Source organism: Perna viridis, chromosome 15 (assembly GCF_037379345.1).
Source record: "Perna viridis isolate PV_CMFRI_1.1 ecotype Kerala chromosome 15, ASM3737934v1, whole genome shotgun sequence".
Lineage (NCBI taxonomy): Eukaryota > Metazoa > Mollusca > Bivalvia > Mytilida > Mytilidae > Perna > Perna viridis.
In genome coordinates, this window is record NC_142459.1 from 13,583,232 (window position 1) to 13,611,213 (window position 27,982).

A 27,982-nucleotide genomic window follows, 5' to 3' on the forward strand; every position below is an offset into this window, starting at 1 on the left:
TTTGTCTACCCTGGACTTGACTTTTTTATGAGCAGCTCGGCGGATGTTTCTAGAAAAGCAGTGGACGCTTAACCGACATCAATTTACAGGAAATAAGTGGCCAATGTCACGTTTAAATGTACCTCAAACTATCAAAATACTCAAATAACAGATGCTTTGTTCTTTGTATAAGGGTAGAATCTCTCGATGATGAATGATGAATTTAACTTTATATTTTGATAGTTTTGGGTATGATATACTTATTGTATACAATGTGCTTGTCGGCTTTAAATTTCCTAATATATTTGATTCAAATGTTTTGTTTAGATGTCATTTTTGAAAATTTCTTTATAATTACAGAGCAAATGAGTATATAAGTTACATCGCAGGTGGAAGATCTAAACGAATTTGGTTAAGTAACATAGAATGTAATGGATCTGAAAGGTCGCTTAGTACTTGTGGTCATGATGACTGGGGAAACAATGAATGTTCAAGTTCTTACAATATAGGAGTCATCTGTGCAAACAGAACAGAAGGTTAATTTATTAGGAGCAATGTTGCATGAAATTGCATATGATGTATTTACGTTTGTATTTTACCTTTTTATATGAACAATTGTTCGTAAATTATTTAAGAAATGACTGAAATACTTGTTCGGTGTATGACGAAATACCCTCAATCTCATAGTGCACACTAAATAACATATGTAGCAGGTTATTTTTAAGTGTGCACCACGGGCGTTGAAGTTATTTCAAATAGACCGAAAACATTAAACAGTCATTCCTTATAATTTAACCTTAAGTTAGGTAATAAAATTCATCGAGTAATTCATTAAAACATGATGACATCGCAGTCTCTGCAATATTTGGTCTATGAGAAATGAAGGACGACATTTTTTATCCGATCAAAAGCCGTTTTACGACTGAATTTAAATCGTTTACTAAATGTTTCAGGTCAAGTTATTCTTTTTTTTTTCTGCAGAAATAACAAGAAAATTGAACACTTAACTTAAAAAACGATGTTTTCAAAAATACAGCCATCTCATGGTATCTTAGTTATTAAAAATAATTTAATTATTTTAATCCAAAATTAGTGATGCATTGAAAACTTTATTTCACATTTTATATGCATTGGTTGAAGCACGTATGAAAAATTTAGTTTATCGACAAGCAATATTTCATGAAATCGTCATTTATATTATTGTTGTTTTAAATTATAAAAAGAATGTAAAATGCTAAATAAAAGTAACTTTCATATAACATTCAATAACATTTTACAATTGTAAAGCCTCCGAAAAGCAGAAATGGCACAATAATTGGTGAAGGATGCAGAAACGAGAAAACAAGATAATTATACTGAACATACTTAAATTCGTGGATAATAATTTTTGTGGATAGGGCATGAAACACAAGTTCGTGGATTGTTAAATTTGTTGTTTTGAGGTTTTCAGTTTTCACATCCCTACAAATTTCCTTTTCGTTTGGAGCCAAATTTGGTGGTATGGTCTTTCCAATTGGTACCCTTCGAACAAAAGTACTTTCACAGTATCATATTTTGATTTGTTGACAAACATAGACGATATGAAAAATGTGCTTCTTTATTAAAAAAACAATATTTCAAACATGATTATAGGAACTGCACTTCCTCTTGGTTTAATAATAAATGAATACAAATGGGTTTTAGGAGAGATAAGATTAGCATCTAAGACGACAACACCCGATTCAATATCAGGGAGATTAGAAATATTCCACGAAGGAGTATGGGGAACAATATGTGATCAATCGTTTAGTAGTACCGCTGCAGCTGTAGTGTGTCAACAGCTTGGTATAAGGTAAGGAAACGCAACATGTTAAACAATGGTAAACATATCTTTATAGATATTGAAATAATGAACGCCGTAATACTTGCCTTTCGAATGCCGTAGAAATAACATTCTTCGTTTGTTTTTCTTGTTTTTTTTTGTATATTTTTTGTTTTTGTTTTGTTTTGTTTTGTTTTGTTTTTGTTTTGTTTTATAAGTTATTCAAATGTTTTATTTGAAAAAATTGAGACGTGGTTTTAAAAAAAAGTCTGTTTGTTTTGATAATTGATAATATATAATTATTAACCTTTAACAGATCAGAAAGTGCCTTAAGTTACACTGCCGGAGGAGGTGCAGGGGAAATTTTGCTAAGTCACGTGGTTTGTACTGGATTGGAAACCAACCTGATGGACTGTTCACATCTAGGATTGAGAAAACACAGCTGTTCCCATAGCAACGATGTAGGAGTTGTGTGTTCTAATGGAACTGAAGGTATATATATATATATATATATATATACAATCACTCTTATGGAGTGATAGATCCTTAAAAACGCTGCGAAACAACAATGAATTTAAAAAAAAAACGTCTAATTATGTTTAACATAACCTGAAGATGGTATAAATTTACATTGAATATTTCGGATAACTGATATCCTACTTCAGCATAAAACTCATAATACTTTATGTGCATAAAACTCACAAAGTTCAAGATCAAAACAGATTCAGAAGCTAAATCACGTACGCTGTGGATGATTGTACCTTTATCACAGGCCCACATGAGGAAATGACAAGGAGACGGAATGAAAATATCAAAGAGGGTCTTTTTATCAAAATTAAAAATAAAAATCAACTGTGGAAAACAATTAAAAAAGTCAAATGTAGTAGTACAGTATTGATGTATAGCATGTAGTGCTGTACGTGCCTTAGACCAAGACCTAGAAATGGATTTTTTTTTTTTTCGTTTATTCCATCTCGAGAAGTTATTTGTAATTTCTTTATCCAAAAGCTTTCCCGAGACACTCCTTTACATCTTGACCAGTTTTTATTTTGTTCTATGAACGTAACAACAATGTTGTGGAGATCATCCAGGGTGCGTCCGGTGGATCTAAGATTGCGACTAAGAGGGAGGTCTGGTTTGCATCTGTAGTCACTGGGATGACCATTTATACGCCTATTGAAAGGTTGTTCTGTTTCGCCGACGTACTGCATACCACATCGCAAAAAATGGCAAATTCCTTTCCAGTGCAGTAGCTTTTAAACGTTTTGGTGTGCAGATATTAAAATAACACTCATTATACCATTTGGCGTTATTATGATAAAACGGGGAGATGTTCAATGAAAGTTGGTCATACATGAAAAGAAAATAACATTTCTTTGGTCGCTTATTTAATTTTTCAAAAAAGACCAAAGCGTGGACGTTACAGATTTGCAATTGCAGTTAATCATTTTTAGTCAGATATGTAGCAATTCAACAAATATTGATTTTGTCTACAATGTGTTCAATAGATACCGACCTTTTCGAATAAACGAGAAATTAATGCAAAAAAAAAGTAAAAATAAAAAATTAGTCTGTTCTAGCTCAATAAACCAAGACATTTAAAAGAAAATAGTACATTGACTGTAAGAGACTGTGATTCACGCAAAGAAAAGAAAATGGTCCGCATTACATACTCGTGATCACATAAACTAAGCATCACTTGAAAAAGAGAGGTATATATTGATCATGGTGTCCGTCCGTCCGTTAGTGCGTTTATGAATATATAAGCAACTTTTTATTCCATATCTAGAACTTTATGACTATTTTAATGTTCACATGTCTTGTATTTGTTGTTAAATATTTATTAAAAAATATTTTTTTCTTTTTTTGTGTGTGTGTGTCTTCGTTTGTTTATTTCTTTTTCATTTACGGGTTAAATGCTAGCATTAACGTTCTGGAATAGATGTCATCTAAAATATGTCAATAGACATTGCTTTTTCTCATTCTTGAAGGCGACATACGTTTAGCAGACTCATTAAAAACCTCAAAGTCAATAAAAGGAAGATTAGAAATATATCATCATGGAGTCTGGGGGAGAGTATGTAAAACAAATTTCAACAATCTAGCTGCTAAAGTTGTTTGTAGACAGCTTGGAATAAGGTTTGAATATATACTAGTTTTGTTCATATTATTCAATTAAAGATATAAATTATTTTACAAATTCGTCTATTCCATTTCCTTTCATTTGTATTTCTTGTTTTATTCTTTATGAGTAAATACAAATAATAGACAATAAAATAAAATAAAATAAAATCACGTTAAGAGCAAATGTCAATGTTATTTGAATCTTTTTACATTAAAATTTATCTTAACCGAAACTTGAATAATCCGAAAAACCTATCTTACCTGGAAATAAATCAATTTGAACCAATATACAAATTTGACAAACCGAACACCTGTCTAAAACAAACCAATATTTAAAGTTGTCTTTCATGTTATTCGTTATCTGCATATATATTTTAAATCACCCAATAACCATATATACCGTTTTAATAGAACAATTTGATAATTCACCATGAAAATTTCAACCGTAATTTAGCAATCATTGTTTCAAACCGATACAATGCTATTGAAAGCAATTTTTGATATAAATTTTTATTCAGTTTTACTGATATTAAATGGGTGATTTTCATAAAACTTGACAAGATAAAAATCAAACAAATGGTAGTAACAATATATTTCAAAGATGCATTTGCTGTCATTTTCCAAAATTTGTGTTTCTGTTGTGGTATACCTTAATTTTGAATCATTGTTACTAAATTGTACTTTACCTATATAATGTCATTTGATTTCCAAATACAAATACAATACATGAGATAGGTGTCTATATATTTATTGTCTTGCAATTCGTATGCATGTGACTTCTGGTGACATTAATCTGTGCAATCTGATTGCAAGGCGAAAGTGGTTATTAAACGGCAAGGAAAACCGACAAAAAACTCAAGTCGGTAAAGAAAAAAATTTCGAATATAACGCAAGGATCCTTTTGAAATTTACGTATTGTGATATAATGTGGCTCAAATACGGTCATTATTTGTTTGAAAACTAAAAAAAATGGATTAAAAGAGATAAAAGAGACACTTTCTTCACTGTGTATCCGTCATTCTTAGTTGTTTACCAATGTCCATGTATTTATCCAAGTGTGAGTCCTGTGGGCAATCTTCGGAAGTAATTGCAAAAATAATTGGACCAGAGCAATCGATCTTCTATGATTAAAAATATTCTGTAGGCATCTATTGACATCTATTGCTTCAGTTGCATTACTACAAGTTTATTTCATTTAATTGAACAAATTTGGCTGCCAATGCAGCTATAAAGAATTGCAGTCTGAATTTCGACTCTCAAAGACATATACTGTTATTGTTTTATCAGTTTTCGTTTTGTTTTTGAAAAAAATGGGTCTTCCATGGAATTGTTGATTATTATTTTAGAGCAGATGAGGCCTTAAACTACACTACAGGTGGTGGTAGAGGGAAAACATGGATGAATTATGTTAGATGCAAAGGGTCTGAATCTGCTTTATCTTTTTGCAACCATAACAACTGGAGATCCGGGTACTGTAGAAGTGGTCATGATGTAGGAGTTATCTGTATAAATAGAACGGAGGGTAAAGCGATTCTGTATTTTACTGAACATTTTGAAAGTAAAATATGCTGATGATTTATGAAAATGTTGAATGTTGTTGAACATATTTCATTTAATGAACAATAAGTTACTACATGACAATCGGCATGAGCACTTTAATTTTAGACATTTACCGATACAGCTGGAAACAAATGCAGGTTTGCAGTCTTTGTTTACGGACTGATTTTGCTGACATGTTTGAATGTGCGTTGTTTTATCTTATATCATTGAGTCAAATGCATTTATTTCTCAGAAACATACTGTCCTCAATTCAACGAGGTCATTATCTGAGTATTTTTTTTTTCAAAGAGTAATCAAGGGAACCAAAGTTATCGCGGTAATCAAAAGAATGTAATCCAGGGACAAAGACCGGACAATGAAAATAGACATACACAACAAAGAACATAAAATAACTAAAATCGTACATACAAAGTAACAAAAGCAAATGATCAACTCGGACTCAACTAAAAACTGGGTGCACTGGTAGGGTAAGCGTTCTCTGCCTTTCTAGAAACACACGCCGAGTTACTCATAAAAAGTCAAGTTCGGGGTAGACAAACGAGGAAAGGAAAACTATGGCCCGTTGAATAAATCAGTCTTCATGGTGCAGATGAATACACCATAGCGATCCACGAGTTCATGATGACCATCATAAAACTTCTGTTGTGAAGCCTATTAGAGTTCTAGCGCGATACAAAAAGTCGTTTTCGCGTAGTTTCGGCAAGCTCTGGCATAACGTATGAGTTGTGATATGAACACTTCATACACAGGTACTGAAGGGATATTGCCACAGATGAAAGGAAAGTTGACAATTCTAAATAAAAATTCATCACGTTTTTCGTACAGTTTGGTCAATAGTTTTCCTTTACCATCGATTTCTAAGTGCAGGTCAAGATATGAGGCTGACTTCACAGTGTCTTTTTTCAAAATAAAGTTTACAGATATACATAAAGATATAAAACAAGGGTACATATCCTGATGAAGGAGTTCTATGTATAAGTATAACATAAGGTAAAAAAGTATGATTAATAAAATTTACAGACATACATAAATGAGATATAAAGCTAGACTATATTTTCATTTCTTATATAGCAGTTAAATCATGCCAAAACATTGATCAAAATATTCAACAGCGGCCGCCTCAGCGTATCTATTTCGTCATCTTTTCTGCATTAACTTTGTTACTGAGAAAACACTTTTAAAACAGCTTCCTAGAAAAGCAACATTTAATCACTTATAATCATTTAATCATTCATTCTTTTGTGCCAAGTGATTGTTCATTGCCTTGTTTAAATGGAATTTCTACATCGCATCACAAAAAAGAAAATAACTCTTTCTATCACTCATTTTGTTATGTATTGAGATGCCTTATATATTTAACATCCTAGGTGAAATACGCTTAGCAGGAAGATCAAAATCCCCGGATGCTGTGTATGGAAGGCTAGAGATATTTCATAATAAAGTATGGGGGTCCGTATGTGACAATCACCTCAATAGTACTGTTGCCAAAATTGTTTGTGGGCAGCTAGGAATACAGTAAGTAATTCATGAAATATATTTTGAATTACGTTCATGAAATATATTAATTTTTTACTTTATTATTTGTTTTTTCAATGGTAGACCTTTTCCAAATTACAGATATCATATCTAATATTTTAATGAATGAAACAATGCTACATCTGTACAAAAAATAAAAAGCCGTGTATCCCTATTTCAGATCGGTACATTATGTCACCTATACAGCAAGTTATGGATCTGGGCCAATTTGGTTGCGTAATGTTGTTTGTAAAGGTTCCGAAGCAAATTTGACATCATGTTCTCATTCTGGATTAAGTCAACAAAATTGTACACATAGTTATGATGTAGGCGTTAGCTGTTACAATGGGACGGATGGAACAGAAGGTATTGTGTGTATCGATGTCATAATATTTGTTTGATTTGATTTTGAGTTTTGTTTCACGAAACATCTTAATACATGATAAGAAGAGCAAAGCATTATTTGATTATGCCATCAGTTAGACGAAAACATTGAAATCCGAAAAAAAAAAATAACACAATTGATAAGTGAATTAACAGTCGATTTCATATTTTCTTTAATAATACCATATCGTAGGTTGGCTATTAATTAAAATTATAGGCGTGTTATCGAGTTTTACTCTGCATTATATATCAAATCTACCTTATCGTAAATGGTAGGTAAGCAAAAGAAGCAATCTACAATATAAGGATGTTTCAGGAGAGATACGACTGATCACAGGTAGATTGGAAATATACCACGCTGGAATATGGGGAACTGTGTGCGCTGCTGGATTTGACAAACACGCTGCTAAAGTAGCGTGTAAACAGCTTGGACAAAGGTATGAGTGCTGAAAAAAAAACAAGGATTTGCAATGATAAACTGGTAATCGCGCGTCCTTTTTTTTGCCCGCACAAAAGCAACAGAGCGGTTTATAAGAATTACCATGTCCATCTGCCTATTCCCCATTCCGAAATGAAAAATAGAAAAGTAAATGTTTTATCAAACACATATCATGCATTATGATGCACAAAGTTTTGTGCAAAAAGTATCGACTTTAGAATCACGCGATACTTGCATTCAGTAGTAACGCCACTCCGTGCTGAATGAGAAATTAGCATGCAAAATATTCTTAAAACTACAGATATATGTATAATTAAAACTACAGATATATAAAGGTATGAGTGCTGAAAAAAAACAAACAATAAACTAACAATAAACAACTAATGCGAGTGTACTACCAAAAAAGAAATACATTTATCAGTGAGTAAATACGCACTTTTTTAGAGGCTGGTATATTGCAATTACCATGTCCATCTGTCATTCCCCCGTCGTCATTCAGGTCTTATTGTCAGGTCTCCAAGTGTTTGGATTAATTTCAAATGATTTGTTTGTCTTATAATTGATAGTACAATTGCTGGAACTGATTTTGAATATCAGACTCATATACAAGTTGGGTATGCTCAGCACGAAATCTGGTGCAACTTCGTACTAATAGTTTTTGAATGTTAAAATTGGTTTTGCTCTCGTCTCCACAGTTAAAAATATGAAATGAATGTATCGTTTTGAATACTCATTTTGTTTTTGTTACTGTCAACCACTTTTATTTTTGCGGATATTTGTTATTATTTCCTTTTGTTCGAAACCAATCCGATCCGCTGGTATCTATTTTGGCAACTTGGTTATGTCTAACGCGTATTTCTTATTAAGATACATATTTACATATTTTTTTTGCCATTTTGTTTTACTCGCAATATTAGCTAAAATGAATTGATCGGGAACATCGGTCGATTTCGTGTAATTACATGTATGAGGATATGTTTCGGACAGAATTTAAGCGAGTTATCTTCGTATTTTTGATTTTTTTTTTCATTTTTTATCAAGTATTTAAACTTTGATTTTTTTATTAGGAATTTGTTTTAAAATGTTAAAATGTTTATCAGGACTGATTTCATCATAACTGATGAACATGTGATAATTAGGTAGCATATATATTCCTCTTTAAAACAGGGTTTTCAGCACCTCTGCATAGAGTTTTCACAACTCATACGTTTTGCTAGAGCCTGACGTAGTATTTTTGTATATCACACTTGACTTTTACAATTTGGCTTCTGGAACAGGTCATGTTGCTACAAGATTAAGTCATCACTACGGAAATTTTATAGTCGTCATCATGAACTCGTGGATCGTCGGGATTTTTCATCTGCACCATGAAAACTGATTTTTTTTCCATTTATGTATCCTTTCCCCTTTCGTCTTCCACGAATTTTGCCTTTTTTATGAGCAACTCGGCGGTTGTTTCTGGAAAAGCAGAGGACGGTTACCCTACCGGTGCACCTGTTCCATGCTCCCAGTTTTTAGTGCCCGTGTTGCTCATTTCCTTTTGTTACTTTGTATGCATTTTTTAGTTTCTTTTTGTTCTTTATTGTGTTTTTCTGTTTTCTATATCTGGTCTTTGTCCCTGGATTACATTCTTTTGATTTTTGCTAGAATCTTTGTTACCTTGATTACACTTTCGATTCACATACGATTAAAATCATATATGGCTACAGATCGTGCTAAAATTGCAGCAATTTACATTTCATCTTATATAAAGACGCTGTAGATATTTTGACGCAACCTGTTTTTTTATAGAAAATATCGTTTTATAACGTACTATAAGAGATTCCACCAAACCAAAGGTTACATGCAATATCGATCCTGATTTTTTTTCAATTATTTTTTCAAAAGTTAATTTGTAGTAATATCGAACCGTTTTCTGTTCAAGTAAAAGCTCATGATTGGGACTCTTATTGTGATTTCCCCATTGGGTTCCATCATTCATAAGTTCAGGTATGAAATAAAACAATTATGCATTAGTTTGTTTATAACCGATAGCTACAGTGTATTACTCATAATCTTTGATTATGTTTAAATTAAATATCTTCTACTTTATTTATTAGTTCAGCAAGTGCTTCAAGCTATAAAGCTGGATATGGTTCTGGACAAATATGGTTAAGTAATGTGGTATGCATTGGATATGAAACTACAGTTAGTGTTTGTTCACATTCTGCATGGGGGCAACATAAATGTTCACACGATGATGACGTCGGCATTAATTGTATCGGCGGGACAGAAGGTAAGTATCTAGTACCAATGTATAAAATGCATGTGCTTCATAATAACTGACTGAATTATATTATAATTTAGGCAAATATTTCGTAAGTATTGTAGAACTTATGTGTGCACCCTACAGTTTATAAGCAATAATGTTATTTAGTTCGAATGCCGATACTTCCCTTTATTATAAACATTAAAACATCAAACAGTGCTTAGAAGTCAAATCATCGTATTCATTTTTTTTCATGTATTTTATTAAAACTATTTTAAAGGTCTTTCACATTTACTTTGAAAATTTCCTATATAAATTCTTCAATACGGAAGGAACATATATTGAATTGTATATTAACGATGATCATACTGTGTCTAGCAGCGTTGTAATTGTTTTGTACATCTATACAAATGTATTTTTTGTTTATTTTTCTATTTTAGGAGAAATCCGTCTGGCAGACAGTGTAGAGACACCTGATTCCATTACAGGGAGATTAGAGATATATCACTTTGGGGTCTGGGGAACCTTATGTTATTATAGTTCAGGCAATAATGTCGCTAAAGTTGCTTGTATGCAGCTCGGAGCAAGGTAAATAGTTGGGTAGTTAGTTATCTCATGTGCATTTCAGATTTGTACTAGTATATCAAGGCGTCGATTTCACAAAAAGTCGTAAGTGTGAAAATGGTCGTAAATAATGACGTCACAACGCTATTTTAGATTGTGACGTCATTAATTACGATAAACTTTACACTGACGACTTTTTTGTCGACGCCAGGTGTACGACATTGTAGCTGTGTGAACGTTTATAATTCCTAATTTTATAAATACAGTACGAGATATTTGAATATTGGTGCAAAATCAATGAACAATTATCAAATCAATGAACCAGTTAAGAAATTCAACTTTCGTTCTTGAGAACAGCGTTTGGCCGCGGCTTCCCCGAGCAACGAGAAGCGTCATGGAAAATTGCACTCCCAAAATGCAAAACACATTTTAAATTTGTCCATTTGTTTAAATACACTGCAGAATTATTTTTACAAGAGAAAATAACGACATTTTTTAAAATTATTTACAAAAAAATGAATTTAACACCACCGTACTCATTGTTAAATATCAAAAACATAGATCCACAGTATTACAGATGTATCAATGCAAATGAGTGACAAGATAAACCCACATGTTTGAATCGATGGAAGGGGTTAAGCGTATGCTTAGATGTGAATTGAATCCAATAAGATTTATATAATTGACTGCATATATGTAAGCGTTCATAATGAGAAGGCTGCAATTCAAACTGATAGTCTCCTTGAATTCATGTTGGTGTACTCCTTATTTGAGTTTACATTTTCTCCTGTTAATTCATTTAGAACCAACATTCTCTAAATTCGCTAAATTCAATCATTCACTTGTGAAAAGTGCTTATCAATCTTGAAACGGCAACATGTTTAATTCATTTAGTATCTAGAAGAACTCACTTCCTTTGTGTTTAAAGAAAACCTTGACTTATTACATTACAAGAATAGGGTATTTTTTTAATTTTTTATTTTTCATTGTTTGGGGGAGGGAATCGGGACGATTAGGGGGTGGAATTTTGAATCGGAATTTTTTAAAAGTATTTATTGATATGAATGTATCAAATTGAATTAATAAATAACAGTCTCAATGCTAAAAAAACTGGAAGTATAAAATTTAATTTGATATTATAAATAACATATAAGAAATATGTATTGGGGATGCTATGGGGGTTGTTGATTTTTCTATGATGAATGGGGAGCTTTCAATGGGGAATGGAGATTGGGAAAAATGGGGAATTAAAGTGAAAAGTTTATATCATTCAAGTGCTGTAAAACGTACCAGAAATAAATGCTATGTATTTTGTGCTTTTGTTACGCAGCACAGTTGGTGCATCAGTATACTATGCAGGTGGTGGTGTTGGACAAATTTGGATTAAAAATATAAAATGCAAAGGATCGGAAACGTCTCTTAGTTCGTGTGCGCATCGTGGATGGGGCAATCACAGTTGTCAACATGTTTATGACATTGGTGTTACTTGTTTGAAGGGGAAAGAAGGTAATTAACTAAATCATAGTCATAATATTTCTAATCCAAAACTACGTTGTGGTAGCTTAAATTAGATATTTTGGGTTCAAGAAAATATATATGTATTATTTTTGTTTTTAATCCTGGTGTATTTAGAAGGATTTGTTTTATTTACCGTTTATTTTAATCGTGCAAATAGACAATCATCCACTATAATTGAAGACATTTTACATTATCAATGGCAAGTTTTAAACTGCAGTATACCTGACATTTTTGCGTCTTCAGTTAAATCACTCTTACAAGAGGCGCCTTATGGCAAAATAAACAAAACAAATTGAACGGCGATTTAAAAAGAATATCTCGACATACACATAATCACTGCTGATATGGCATCTATGTTGGTAAAAATGTAAATATAACTGATTTTAAGAGTTATTTTCCTCACCCTACGCCTACCTCCTTAATTCATCAATTACAACATCCCTTCGACTCCTGCGTATGGAGTGTTCATATCACAACTCCTACGATATGCCAGAGCTTGCCGAAACTACGCAGACTTTTTGTATCGCGCTAGGAGTCTAACAAATAGGCTTCTGGAACAGAGTTATGTTGCTACAAGATTGCAGTCATCTCTACAGAAGTTTTATGGTCGTCATCATGAACACGTGGATCGTTATGATGTATCCATCAGCACCATGAAAACTGATTTACTCAACGGATCATAGTTTATCTTTCCTCGTTTGTCTACCCCGGACTTGACTTTTTATGAGGAACTCGGCGGGTGTTTCTAGAAAAGCAGAGGGTGCTTACCCTACCGGTGCACCTGGTCCATGCTCTGAGGTTTTAGTGGAGTCCGAGTTTCTCATTTACTTTTGTTACATTGTCTGTATGGTTTTAGATATTGTTGTGTGTGTCTGTTTTCCATATCTGGTCTTTGTCCCTGGATTACATTCTTTTGATTACTGCTATAACCTTGGTTCCCTTGATACTTCTGCTGGTGGATTTTGTCCCCGAGGGTATCATCGAATGAAAGAAAAACTGGCTCGGACGTCGCCCATTATAAAAAGGTCCGAACCTGACAACAGATCGGACACTCTATTAACTTGTAAGTATGTGGTGTCCCCTGATGGGTTCTTAGCACAGTCACATCTGGTATGGAAAGTACCCCGACCAATTCAACTAAAAGTACCCAATCCCACGTTCAGTCTGCAGACCATCTATTCCAGTACAAAAATTCTGACTATTTTAAAATAATCAAACCATGTTCCATCACTTTAAATGATATATTTGACTAAAACGATGACGAACCACATTGTACCATATAAAAATGTGGTATTAAAAATTGAAAAAAAAATGCAACATTCTTATTACCGACCCTTACTTCTCAGTTCCATTACAAACAAAACCTTCCATACAAGAAGTCACGATGACTTAAGTTGCAAATCAACAAACTTATTATATGGATTAAAATGCAACTTGTGTAGTTTAATATATGTCGGAGAATCGCAAGAACGATTAAATAAAAGAATGTGCGGTCATCGTTCGGGAATTAACACCACCAAATTCCCGACAGTTTATCAATACTTTAATCAACAAGATCATTCAATCCTCTCCATGAAAGTTCTTATTTCAGAAAAAAAATTACCATCCTACGAACAGTCCCGTTCTAAGTAAAAAAACTATCGTAGGGAAAGAGAGGAGTACTGGATACGCAAACTAGGTACTGCAATACCTTACTGATGCAACGACAACATCAAAAATATAGAAATTATTTTAAGCCAATACCACAATAGCATGAATGTGATGAATTTATTAGACAAAAATCCAAGACGGGAAAGGAGTCTTGGCCATCGCCACTATATGTCACCTAAGTTACATGATGTCTCCATAGATGGTCTCCTTCCTTCCATACAAAAACCTCGTGGACTTCATCACATTAGAACCAAACTTTATTATATACCTCTCACTCTACTACACTCCCTTTACAAAACAAGTCTTGACACTCCTGTTTCTGACCCCACCTCATCATTATACAGACTTGTTGCCATCATTTTGGATGTTGGTTTCCACAGACTCTTTAAACCAGTTTGTGTGAAAAGTCAAGATGAAGAAAACGATCATTTCTTCCACTACCGTTTGTCAACAAAGGTATAGATGCAATTAATTTCCTCCATCACAGAAACGTTACCAACAAAATTCCCCCATATTTCAAAGACAAATCCATACCAATTATTTCATATTCCTATACTTCACCCATTGCATCAAAAATTTTCAATTATAAAAGGCCATTGCAGAACATCGAGATTGAGGACTTCAAGGCTAAACCACCTGACTGTTCTTGCAAAAGCTCTCCATTCAAATATGGTCCTTCTGGTCACGTCGTTACGGGAAATTTAACCATTATCGAAAACGAATCTCTACGTAATATCCTTTCTAAAGGTCCCAAGTACCGTTAACCACGCTCCATAAATTGGAATTATAACTTTAAAGTCCTATGGATGCACCCGAGGACTATGCAAGAAAATGGATAAAACGAGAACAAAAAGACATTGATTCTCTGTCAGAGTGGTTAAAGGCCGTGAGGTCTTTTATTTTGAAACGAATGAAAGTTTTAACTAGGTCAATGAGTGCCAAGGCTACATCAGTTTTCAAAGATCCCGATGTAGCAAAAACATTGTCTACTAAACAATCCTAATTTCGGGGATTTGATACATCGCATCTACCCAAAAGAACTTGACATAAAGGATACTGCAGACACTGTGAAGTCAGCCTCATATCTTGGTAATCGATGGTAAAGGAAAACTATTGACCAAACTTTACGACAAACGTCATGACTTTTCATTCAGAATTATCAACTTTCCTTTCATCTGTGGCAACATCTCTTCGGCTCCTGCGTATGGAGTGTTCACATCACAACTCATATGTTATGCCAGGGCTTGCCGAAACTACGCAGACTTTTTGTATCGCGCTAGAAGTCTAACAAATAGGCTTCTGGAACAGGGTTATGTTGCTACTACAAGATTGATGTCATCACTACAGAAGTTTTATGGTCGTCATCATGAACTCGTGGATCGTTATGATATATCCATCAGCACCATGAAAACTAATTTATTCAACGGGCCATAGTTTATCTTTCCTCGTTTGTCTACCCCGGACTTGACTTTTTATGAGGAACTCGTCGGGTGTTTCTAGAAAAGCAGAGGACGCTAACCCTACCGATGCACCTGGACCATGCTCCGAGTTTTTAGTGAAGTCCGAGTTGCTCATTTACTTTTGTTACTTTGTATGTGTGATTTTAGTTACTTTATGTTCCTTGTTGTGTGTGTCTTGTTTTCCATATCTGGTCTTTGTCCCTGGATTACATTCTTTTGATTACCGCTATAACCTTGGTTCCCTTGATTACTCTTGTAAATAAAAAAACAACAAAACATGATTAAAAGAAAACATGTGTCTTTAATGTATTAATAAGAAGCAAATGTAGCCTACTAGTATTTTGTTATTCCTAAGGTTTGATTAGACTAGCAGGAGGATCGACAACGTCGGAGAATATAAGGGGCAGATTAGAGATTTATCATGATGGAGTATGGGGAACAGTTAGTCGAGACGGATTTAATAACGTCAATGCTAGAGTTGTTTGTCAACAATTAGGTGCAAAGTAAGACAATTATGTGTTATCAAGAGTTTTTTTCAAGATTTTATTTTCTTTATTTTTTAATGCAGTTTTTCAGACAAGGTCAATTAAAATTTTCTTTACTAGTAGTGTATGGTTTTATTTACGTCGTAACCAAAATGGGAAGCGGGATAAAATTGTCAATGAATATTCCTAAAACAAAAATGACATGTTTCAGTAATTAAAACATTTTAAAATGTCCTATGCGACAAGAAATTAAAAGTATCTGAAAATTGATGCCTCTTAAGTACGAAAAATATATAACATGCCATGTTAAATATAACATGCCAAATAAAACGATCTTGTTTCGTAAATTCCTACAAATGAATATACATTTTGTTCGAAATTATACCAAGAAAAAATGTTGCTCGATTTGAGATGATGTCCCTCCTCCATTGTTCGTAGTAATACACACTTCAGTCCTTCACCATGTAAATGAACACTGGCAAGATGGAATAAGGTATACCATTTCTAGTAAAATCAACTGTGAGTTCCGTTTCTTTTCTATATACTATCAAAGTAAAATATTATTCAAACCTTGATTTCACATAGTGTTTTTTTAGAACAAACAATAGTTTGTGGTATCCAGCAAGGAGTGGCTCTGGTAAGATATGGTTGGATGATATCCGTTGCAAAGGTTCCGAGACATCACTGAGTGACTGTAGTCATCGAAGCTGGGGAGACTGTAATTGTAATATGTACAACAGACGAGATGTTGGCATAGTCTGTTCCAGGAAGACTACAACAGGTTAAAATTGGTTTTATAAATTAAAAGCCTCAGACAATTACATCATTGCATTAATTTTGATTTGATTATCCGAGAAAACTAATAAAATATTCATTTCAATAATTGGTATCATGTTTGCGACTATCCTAATTTGACTGGAGTGTCTTCTAAAACTCAAAATTAGAAAACGAAGATGTATTCTTCATTTAAGTTTAAGATAACAAAAATATAAGCACCTTTAAAAAACATTTTCAAAGGAAAGTTGCCTGGTCATCGTAACATCGTAGTCTGTATCAATGTCTAAATTGAGATTATATTGCTGTCCGGAAATAATGAGAAAAATAAATTTTCATGTATTTTTTTATAGTGAAGACCCGTTTAATGTATGGATCACAAACTTCAGAGAGTCTGAAAGGTCGATTAGAAATTTATAGCAAAGGACAATGGGCCCCCGTTTGTAGCAAACACTTTGACCAGACATTAGCCGGAGTAAGTTGTCAGAGTCTTGGCGCAAAGTAAGTTACTAAAACACAATTATTACTAAACGTGGTATAAAGTTGCAGAAAAAGAAATGGTACATGTATGATGTTTCGCACCGGAAGGGAAGAAAGGTTTTCCTTAAACGATTCTCGTCTTTTCAAGGCCTTTACAATAAAAAAAAAAATAATTTGATCATCTATAAAACACTAACGTATCGGCTAATAGTTCATGTTCGAACATGGTCCAACGCATTAACTGCAGATGAAATATCAAATTACATAACTGAACATAACATTTTTTTTAATGAACGATATACAGTATCTTTATTGGTGTATTTGTTTTATTTTGACAAAAATGTATATCTCTGTACCAAATATATACACATTTAATTGATGTATTTAACCTCTGTAGGTACGACGACTCCTCTATATACATAGATGGTACCTCTTATAACTACGTTTGGTTATACAATACAAATTGTAGTGATCCTATAACTGCTTTGGAAGACTGTTTGCATCTCCCGAACAAATCAAACGACTGTCCAAACAGACGAGTTGTTGGATTAGCTTGCCGTACAAGAAAAACAGGTAAAGGTTTTTATAGTGCCGACAATTTCAGTAGCAGTCGTTATAAAAAATCAGAGACGAGACTAGATGATTCGTGCATTTAAAAAAAAAAAACACCAACTTTATTAAGAATTTGCTACAGACCACATTATCGGTCTTGGTTTGTTTGGAGGGATGCTGCGCTTCTGAGATAAAAATTTATATGGATAGTACACGAAATTAGCACTTTGAAAGATGTATCGATCTTGATTTCCTTGGATTTGGTTGATTTCAGTGATACATAAGTGTATGATTTGCTCATCAATGCAAATCCAAATACAGAAGAGACTACCTTAAAAAAATAGCATCCGAAGACCGAAAACATATTGTATGGTGGGTTTTCTACACCATGAATCACCTGCACCATTGGTAGTTGATGTGGACAGGTACTTAATTGTTTTCAAACGGCTATTTGTCAAAACCATTTTTGCCGCTTTTTATAGTCTACTACAATATGTTTCTTTTTACTTTTATTTATTTTTATCTATCATTTTCAAGCTTATGAAAGACTTATTTGGATTCGTTCTCAAAATTGATCTGCGGGAAATTGATGAAAACAAGTACAGTTCTTGAATAGTGTGAACTTCCCATTTTATGGCATATGAAGGAATAGGGAATGTGCAAGAGTAAGTTGTATGAGGTATGGGATTTGGTGATTCTATGAGGTATGGAAGTTGGTGATTCTGTGAGGTATGGGAGTTGGTGATTCTATGACGTATGAGAATTTTTCTGTGAGATATGAAGAGTTCCTGATTCTTACAATGACTGTCACTTAATAAAGGGATATAAAGAAGAGGGGGATGATGCCTTTGATATTTAAAAATTCAAAATTGAATTGGGGCGATGGTGAATGTCGAGGAAGGGAACAGGATGAATCGCATCAGTGGTTGAAACGATGGGATATTTGGAATGAAGTTATTGGATATAGGGCAATGTTGAATGGTAATATTTGGTTATCCACCTTATGGAAACAATAGAACGAATGCTTATCTAATGAATTGTATGTATGATTTTAGTTACTGCATGTTCTTTTTTTTTTTTGCTTGTTAATTATGAATACCGTCACAAATCATTTCTCAACGAACTTGTGATCATTAGTGTTGTTCTTAGTTTTTTTTAATCTTTATCAAAAATTACAATTTAGCATCTGTTGAGTGGACATGGTGGTCGAGTTGGAGTACTTGTAGTGTAACATGTGGTGGAGGAACTGTGACCAGAACAAGAACTTGTAAATTACCACAACTTACTGGTAATCGATCTGTTTGTTTTGGTGATAATAAAGAGATCCGAAATTGTAGTACCGATAAGTGTCCAGGTAATTTTATCTATGGCCACATAAGTTTCAATTAAAGTCTTTATTAGTTTAATCTTTTTGTTCGGGTAACTTAAATTTGACATCTCATTTGTCTTAAAATAATTTTATCAATGCTGTCATACACATGTTTAAGCGACAATGATCAAAACGCTTCCATTTTAATGTTTGGTTTACATAGAGGGGAGACAATAGATTTGAATCAGAAAACAAACTACACATAACTACTTACGGTTATACATGTATATATACATGTACATTAATAAACAGGTAACGTATTCACCGTAAAATGGGAGACAAATCTTGAAATATTAGGTGATTTGAACTATATTAATAATGCATATAAGCAATACTTCGAATTTCCTATACATATATATAACTTCATCTTTTATTGTTATTCAGTTTCATTGCAAGTAATGATACATACATTTTGTATTGTAAGTTGATGGATACTGGAGCTCTTGGTCAAGCTGGACAAACTGTAGTGAGACATGTGGTTCTGGGTATAAAACTAGAAATCGTTCATGTACTAACCCTAGTCCAACAAACGGTGGTAATTACTGCATTGGGAACTTCATTGACATAAAAGGGTGTGAGAAACAGACTTATCAAGGAAAAAGTAAAATCATCCTATTTATGTCGAAGTTATGATTCCAATGTCTTTAAAGGTAGTAGACCTAGGGTAAGGGACATAACTCTTGAAATCAGTGATGTGTTTGTATCATATTCAATTTCACCAAATCCTCTAAAGCTTTTGTTGGAAGCAGAGTAAAATCAATCCAAGTTAGTTAGATGCTTAGATGCTCACTTAATATGGATGTAAAATGCTGCATACAAACGTTCCAATGATTTTTAATAGTTGTGTCCCTTACCCTAGATCTACCTCGTGAAATCGAATAAAAAGAAAACCTAAATGTAATTGTTACAATATGAATATTTTCACAATATGAAAATCAGACTGTAGAATAACTTCCTACGATCGAAACGACGAACTCTTTATATCAAGAATATAAATAAAAGGCAGTGAAAGACCAACACAAGGAATATGTTAAAGATTATTCGGTTTAACAATTAAACTCCAATTAGACAAAAACATCAATAGATAAAATCTATAAAAAAAAAACAAAAGACAAAACAAACAAAAACAAAACAAAACAAAACAAGCACAATTAAAATAAACAAAAGACAAAATGACAGAATGAAAATGAATACAAATAAACACAATCGAAACACACAAATCAACGGAAAAAAACAAACAAAAAAAAAAAAAAACAGAAACGAAATGATCTATAACGCAAAACTATGTTACTTAAATCACCTTTAAAAGATAATACAGATAACATGATTAATGTGATATATTTATGACATTTCAGTTTGCCCTCTTAGAAGAAAATTAAGAGTATTTCATCTTTATCGTGTCACATTTAAACATAATGTGCATGTATGTTTTAAAATGATACTTGAAATATGCTTGTACAATATTTCAAATGACATCCAACATGACTTTTTTATGACTGCATTTTTGTCTGCTTCTTAACTCTAAAAATGAGATGTTGATAATGTTTCTAAATAAAAAAAAAAAGAAAAAAACATTTGGAAAAGGCGATAAGTATCTTTTAAAGAGGGATATAGTGCGATTGACAATAAAAAAATTCATAGTAATTGAATGCCATAAGTCACAATTAAACTAAACTTGTTACTTTCAATTGACCATAAAAACAAAATATTCGAGACTCGTGATCGAATGTAAAAAAATGTGTCTAAAGATCTGGGTCAGACTATTACTTCATAGAAAATTTGATGAATTTAAGTAGTTTTTATTTGAAATCAAGTTCTTAAAACTTTGTATTTTTCTTCAAAATCTCAGAATGATATAGTGAAGTATGGCGCGAGACGGTGTTTGCATCATAGTGATTAGTTTTATTATAATTTTTTTTCTCCGAAATTCGTCAGGTTTTAAAAGTCAGACATAAAAAGTCAAGGTCTTGTATTGCGTCCATTTGGTATTTCAAACTGTAACTTATACTTGATTTAGCAATTACAAGAATTGTGTTGCCATGCCCTAATACAAGTGATCATGGCATACAAAACTGACAAGTTTTAAACAACAGTGATGCTTAATTGATTTAAATGTATTATGTAGAACATTCAAATATTGAAAGGCGTCAAATATTTGCGAACTATTCCACTACACTATATTTGATTTTCAGGTAATGGCAGCTGGAGTTCTTGGTCCGATTGGAATACTTGTAGTGTAACCTGTGGAAGCGGATATAAAAAAAGACAAAGATCATGTGATAAATCGTCCCTAGTTTCTGGTGGGAGAAATTGCTACGGAGACGCCATTGAGATAAAGAACTGTCAGGAATCGATGTGTTCGGGTAAATATTATTCCTATTCAAAGGTATTGGTTTTGTACTTTTCCTGTTGGAATAATACAGGACGTTTTTAATAACTTTTAAGTTGCCTTCTTCTATTTGCGAGAACCTTAGTTGACTTCGAATCTTTAATTTGTTATACATTGGTGCAGTTTCAAGTTAGATTAGACTATTTTAGTTGATGGGGAATGGAATGGATGGTCAACCTGGGAAAACTGTCTTGTTACATGTGGTTTAGGAAAACGAAGGCGAGTGAGGTTCTGCGCAAGTCCATATATGGCCTAGATATGGCGGATTACCCTGTAAAGGCTTAAAAGAAGAATGGATGGAATGCACTGAGATAGATTGTCCAGGTACGCTTAACGCTAAACGTATGAATATTAGTCTTTAGTGCATGTGTAAAAGAATATTCAATTTAAATGACACATGTCAGTTTGATACAGATGCGATAACACTAAACGGAAAAATATTCAAGTCATCAACTTAAACTATTTTACAGTTGATGGAGATTGGTCTAAATGGTCTCAATGGAACGCGTGTTCCCTATCATGTAATGGTGGATACATGACCAGATACAGAAAGTGTGATTCGCCAGTTCCTGCTTTTAATGGTTCTGATTGTCGAGGTGATAATCTTCAGAACATCACCTGTAATACAAATTTATGTCCAGGTATAATTTTGAAGGAGACTACCTTTTTCAAATCAAAGACATGTTTTTATTCTTTCTTTTTTCATTTATACTTACTCTTTTAACACCCCACACACATACAGACACACACGCTCGAAAAGTTGGGTATATGGTGATGGGAATGTTTGCCTTCATTCCGTCCGTAATCAATATATCGGTCGCAGATTTCTTGGCTTATTCTGGATGGAATTATTATATATTAGATAAATGGCTTAAGCATAATGATTTGTACAGTGTCTTCCTTTCCTTGCTTTCTTGGTCGTCTACTTTTCCTCTCGACTTGGAAGTTTAACATGTGCAGTATTTGAATATTTTCTGTCACGGATTTCCCAGCACTAATTGGACGATATTGGGAATATTGCTTAATCATGAATACTTGTACCGTGTCTCTCCTGTCCAGCTTTTAAGGTCATCTACATGCTTTTTTCTAGGCGACTTTGATTTTTTTGACATGTGCGATATTGGGACTTTTTCTGTCAACGATTTCTCAGCACCATTGGAAGGAATAATTCGTTTCTTAGTGTACGGCTTAAGCATGATGACGTATTCCGTATCTTTACTTTTCAGGGTCACTTACTTCTTGTTTTATTATATTGTTTTTTTTTAGCGACTTACAATTTCTGCAGGTGCGGTTCTTGGATTTTGCACCCATTGGAAAGAATTACTAAGTTTTTGGTACATAGCTTATGCATGAAGACTTGTATTGTGTCTTAGTTTTCTTTGCGTTCTTGGTCATCAACTTCCTAATATCAGAGGACATAAAATTTGTGCATGAGCGGTTTCAAGTGAATTCTCTGTCTCATATTTCTTAACTTGGTTATATAGTGATAAGATGAACTTTTAAGATATGTCTTTATACATATTACAGCTTTGTATATCATATCATTTGATTTATTCAAAATCTCTGTTATTAGCAAAAACCCATGAAGCCATATAAGACATTTACTCTGACTTTTTATGAGCAACTCGGCGGATGTTTCTAGAAAAGCAGAGGACGCTTACCCTACCAGTGCACCTGGTCCATGCTCCCAGTCTTTAGTGGAGTCCGAGTTGCTCATTTACTTTTGTTACTTTGTATGTATGATTTTAGTTACTTTATGTTCTTTGTTGTGTATGTCTGTTTTCCATGTCTAGTCTTTGTCCCTGGATTTCATTCTTTTGATTACCGCTATAACCTTGGTTCCCTTGATTACTCCTTAACATTTTAAATGTTAAATAGCAGTTTTGAATATAACAAGAATGGAATTTGATAATATGTTAAAGAAACAATAACCCAAATAGAGTAAAACATATCAAATTTCATTGACATTTTTAATCCCCCATATTTTTGGGAGGGAGGGGTAGGAGGTAAGAGTTCTGTACTTAGTCCACAATTAAGACTCATGTGTAAATATATATGGTCATTTTGGGGGTTGTGGGTATACATTTAGCAAATATTACTTAATTTTTTTTCTAGTCTATCAAAGTATTGACATCTACGAAAGAAACTTTGCCGACGCAAGTGTTGATAACAAAATGTTCGGATCTCATCTTTCAATATTTAACTGAAAATACATCTTGTATTCATTGTTTACAATGCTTTGACTTACAATATATATATATATATATATAAGACAAAACGTAAATAAGTAAACAATGTCATTTTACATTACATAGTTGTCTTGCTGAAAAATCAATTATTTATTTAACAAACCTAGACTCGTTATGTGGATCATTCAAAAATGTAAATGGTGATAAATATTTGAAATTTTAAACTATTCTACTGCATGACCTTTCAGTAAATGGAAGCTGGAGTTCCTGGTCCGATTGGAATACTTGTAGTGTAACCTGTGGAAATGGATACAAAAAGAGACAAAGATCATGTGACAACCCTTCCCCAGTAGCTGGTGGGAGAAATTGTTACGGAGACGCCACTGAAATAAAGAACTGTAAAGAATCGATGTGTTCGGGTAAAATATAATTATTATATATGTCTGAAGTATTGGCTTATGACTTCAACACTAAGTTTTGATGCAATCAATGTCAATATTGTTTAGAACACCAACTTCAAAATAGAATATTTCTATAGTACACTCTTTTAAAAAAAAATAGTGTGAATAGATATCAATAAATAAAGGGTCGTTTCCTGTTGGAGTAATGCAGAACGAATTCAATAACTTTTAGCACGGTGAACATTAAAGGGAACCTTAGTTTCTGTCATAAACTTGACTGCGATAATGTTAATTTAGTTGATGGGGAATGGAATGGATGGTCAACCTGGGAAAACTGTCTTGTTACATGTGGTTTAGGAAAACGAAGGCGAGTGAGGTTCTGCGCAAGTCCATCACCTAGATATGGCGGATTACCCTGTGAAGGCTTGAAAGAAGAATGGATGGAATGCACTGAGAAAGATTGTCCAGGTACGCTTAATATATTAGTATTAAATCTTTTAGTACATGTATAATAGATTATTCAATTTAAATGACACAAAGTTAAATGTCCAGTTTGATACAGATTACATAACGCAAACATCCTCAAGTCATCAATTTAATTTTTGTTACAGTTAATGGCGATTGGACTAAATGGTCTGAATGGACAACGTGTTCCCTCTCATGTAATGGTGGATACATGACTAGACATAGAAAGTGTGATTCACCAGTTCCTGATTTAAATGTTTCTAACTGTCGCGGTGTTAATCTTCAAAACGTGACTTGTAATGCAAATACATGTCCAGGTATATAGTTTGAAGACATTGATATGTAGTCATATATATTATTTTGTTTTACATGTATGGTTCATTTATATAATTTAAATATTGAAAACTACAGAGGTGAAAAAAACGCATATAAACAAAGATAATCCACATGAACAATTTAGACAAAATCAGTAACAACATACAAAAAACTGGCAATAAGAAAAAAAAACAAGAAAGGAAACAGCGTTAAAAATGAGCTAAAAACAACAAAAAATAACATAAAGAATGTTATTATCTCATGTAGATGTACATAAAGGAATACAATTATTGTTAATTCCCTCATAAGAGAAATATGCCAACCATGGGTTTCTCGTCAAAATCTATTTTGAGATGGACATTCACTAACATGCATATTATATTTTTAAAGAATTTTCGGTAGCGAATTCTGCTACGGTGCTTGTAGCAACGGTTGCAAGCTGTACTACGTTATTAACAGTCATTGGTGTTAGTGGTTGCTTTTTCTGCTGGTACATACGTGGTATGTATTCGTTTATGCACAAACTATTATAATAAATTAGATTTATTACATCTATTAAGTTCGCAGTTAAATTTATCGTTGTATTCTTTAAATGAAAGAGTAATCAAGGGAATCAAGATTATAGCGGCAATCAAAAGAATGCAATCCAGGGACAAAGACCAGACATGGAAAACAAACACACACAACAAAGAACATAAAGTAACTAAAATCATACATACAAAGTGACAAAAGCAAATGAGCAACTCGGACTCCACTAAAAACTGGGAGCATGGACCAGGTGCACCGGTAGGGTAAGCTATTAACCCTACTTCATGAATCATCGGTAAAAAAACGTTAGGTAAAGCAAATGCTGCACACATTTATTACTTTCGCACAATCAGACAGCAATAAAGAAATATACCGCATGTCTAAAAGATATGATTATTTTAGAAGATGATCTTGGCAAAATGCCAAATTCGTGTGTAACTTAACTCTTTACAATCCCACAAGCGTGAATCATTCGTGTCTTATTTGGTGGGTCTTTCTATAAAAGCAGAGGACGCTTACCCAACCGGTGCACCTAGTTCATCCTTCCAGTCTTTAGTGGAGTCCGAGTTGCTTTAGTTATTTTGTATGTATGATTTCAGTTACTCCATGTTCTTTGTGGTGTATGTCTGTTTTCCATGTCTGGATTTTGTTTTTGATTACCGCTATAACCTTGGTTCACTTGATTATTTTTGCAGAATAGTTTAGATAAATCAAATGTTATCGTTAATCTCATGGACTGCTTCACTGATGAATATATAATATATAAGTTTGCCAGCTAATTTCATGATGTAAATCACTTGTTATATGTTATGGCAAGCATTGATACCTTAACAGTTAGAGTGCCTATTTTTCTATAGGTAAAAGAGAAAAGAAGAATAAGCGGTAAATATAGCATGTGCTGTTTTACTACAGAACCTGTTTGTGATAAACTTCTCTTTTTATGAGGTATGGGGCTATGAGACAAGAGGGTATGATGCAATGGAAAATTGGGTAAATGGGAAGTTAATCCCAAACAGGGACTGCAAGTTTAATGATTAATCATTTCTGTCTTAATCTAATGAAAAACAATAATATATATTTCCTAAATAATCACTGTAAGTAGTATGAAACGTAACGATTCCACAAGATTATATTCTGCATTATCTGCTAAGCGTTTTTTGCACGGGTAATTACATTCTGTATATTCATGTTATATATATTTAACAGTTTTGCCTACGTGGTATATCGATTCATTAAAGTACAAGTTATATTCTCTAAGTAGTATCTTCAGTTTTCTTTTCCATGAACTTAAGTAGCAGTCTTTATAAAAATCAGGCATTATTTTTTTAGCTAGAATAGGTAAATAACTTTTAAAAAACCTTAACAAATAGAAAGAAACTTTATGGGATGAAATTATTCCAATGGCGAGGCCTGTATAAGTCTAAAATGGCGAAATTAAGCCAGTTAGATAATCATTTACCGTCTCATTTACAATTCAAACACTGCTGGTGGTAGAGGTTATTCATGGTGTGCACAAAACTACCTTGTAAATAATGCTTTTCTGATCTTTATATGTTACATTTTACATGCCGAAAGTCCTTTGTGTACTTAGATATATACTTTTGAGTTCATCTCGAACTAAAATCATCTAAATAAAACAAAGGTCAAAATTATCGATAACTCTTGCAAAGTGCCAACTCTATACACAATGTGTATAACTTTAACTCGAAAGTGCAACAACCAAATGCTAAACTAAGACTGGTTGTGTTGTCTGTAAATGAAGTTGGTTGGTTTATGACATCACTTCCGGTCTTAGCATGTGTATATGATGATCTTATTTTTAATGAAACACATTTTCTAAATATGCATAGACAAAAATATTGGTTTTAATAGATAAAGAACTTTACATGAAAGATTGTATCATGAAAGGATATCCTCAATTTACCATATGAGCGATTAAACTTGTTTTTGTATGCTTGTTCAATAACTCTAAAAACGACTTTACCGTATTTTTTTCGAAGCTGGAGGGGATATGATTCAAGATCGAACCCATTGGTTATGTTCGGTAGTCATGTTCAGATATTTTTGTTAGATTGTCCAACTTCCTTGTTTTTATCTATCTCATAACATTAATATTGTTGGCCTTGCCCATCCATTTTTTTTCTTCTTATATTGTAAACATTACGGATCTTTAAAATATTCTGACACCTATGAAATCCTTGTATTCCTTGAATAGACCATAGAGCATCTTTTATGACAATTTTTTGTTATGATAGTAATACGTTTTCAAACTATTACAGAAAAAGACAGAAAATCTTCAACCCTAACATTCGGAATCAATCACATCAAGGATTTATCAATATTAGCTATGAACCATGCACGTCTGGCAACGGAAAGGAAACCTTATGAAGAAATTCGTGATGTGACATACACATGAAATATGCAGCCGGAAACGTGTTTGTTTGCTTCAGTGATGTTTGTGCTATAGTTAGTCACCGACAACTATTACTGTCTTTTGTAAAGACACATATATGTAATCTCAATAAAAAAACATAAATGTAATAATTCAACATTTACTGATCAATATTTTCAACCAAATTATTTGCATATTAATGTATATTTTATTAAAAAAAAATAGATGCACAAAAAGTTGTTGATCATGTTTCTTTTAATAACGTTTCAAACAAAACAAATAATAACCAATGAACATAGCCATATAACAATACTTTATGTTAGAAAGTAAATATACGTTAATAACTCAAAAAAAAAATGTGAAGCTTGTGAAAGGAGTATATCGAAATTAGAAAAGCATTT

General features: G+C 33.0%; 1 protein-coding gene across 1 annotated transcript in view; it reads left to right on the forward strand.

Annotated features, from left to right (window-relative positions):
- The window catches only part of LOC148597021 (scavenger receptor cysteine-rich type 1 protein M160-like), a 55,121-nt gene extending 27,391 nt beyond the window's left edge, over positions 1-27,730 (forward strand). Inside the window, exons 18-42 of the mRNA XM_088564362.1 lie at positions 340-515; positions 1,663-1,810; positions 2,097-2,272; positions 3,772-3,919; positions 5,251-5,426; positions 6,832-6,979; positions 7,161-7,345; positions 7,680-7,800; positions 9,902-10,077; positions 10,491-10,638; positions 11,945-12,120; positions 15,598-15,745; positions 16,324-16,508; positions 16,855-17,002; positions 17,379-17,554; positions 18,717-18,887; positions 19,327-19,503; positions 21,095-21,265; positions 21,762-21,932; positions 23,729-23,899; positions 24,179-24,349; positions 24,493-24,663; positions 25,052-25,162; positions 26,054-26,071; positions 27,469-27,730. Of these exons, the coding sequence (XP_088420488.1) occupies positions 340-515; positions 1,663-1,810; positions 2,097-2,272; positions 3,772-3,919; positions 5,251-5,426; positions 6,832-6,979; positions 7,161-7,345; positions 7,680-7,800; positions 9,902-10,077; positions 10,491-10,638; positions 11,945-12,120; positions 15,598-15,745; positions 16,324-16,508; positions 16,855-17,002; positions 17,379-17,554; positions 18,717-18,887; positions 19,327-19,503; positions 21,095-21,265; positions 21,762-21,932; positions 23,729-23,899; positions 24,179-24,349; positions 24,493-24,663; positions 25,052-25,162; positions 26,054-26,071; positions 27,469-27,605 (3,904 nt within the window). The 3' untranslated portion in view covers positions 27,606-27,730. The remainder of the gene's footprint in view (positions 1-339; positions 516-1,662; positions 1,811-2,096; positions 2,273-3,771; positions 3,920-5,250; positions 5,427-6,831; positions 6,980-7,160; positions 7,346-7,679; positions 7,801-9,901; positions 10,078-10,490; positions 10,639-11,944; positions 12,121-15,597; positions 15,746-16,323; positions 16,509-16,854; positions 17,003-17,378; positions 17,555-18,716; positions 18,888-19,326; positions 19,504-21,094; positions 21,266-21,761; positions 21,933-23,728; positions 23,900-24,178; positions 24,350-24,492; positions 24,664-25,051; positions 25,163-26,053; positions 26,072-27,468) is intronic.
- The last annotated feature ends 252 nt before the right edge of the window (positions 27,731-27,982 follow it).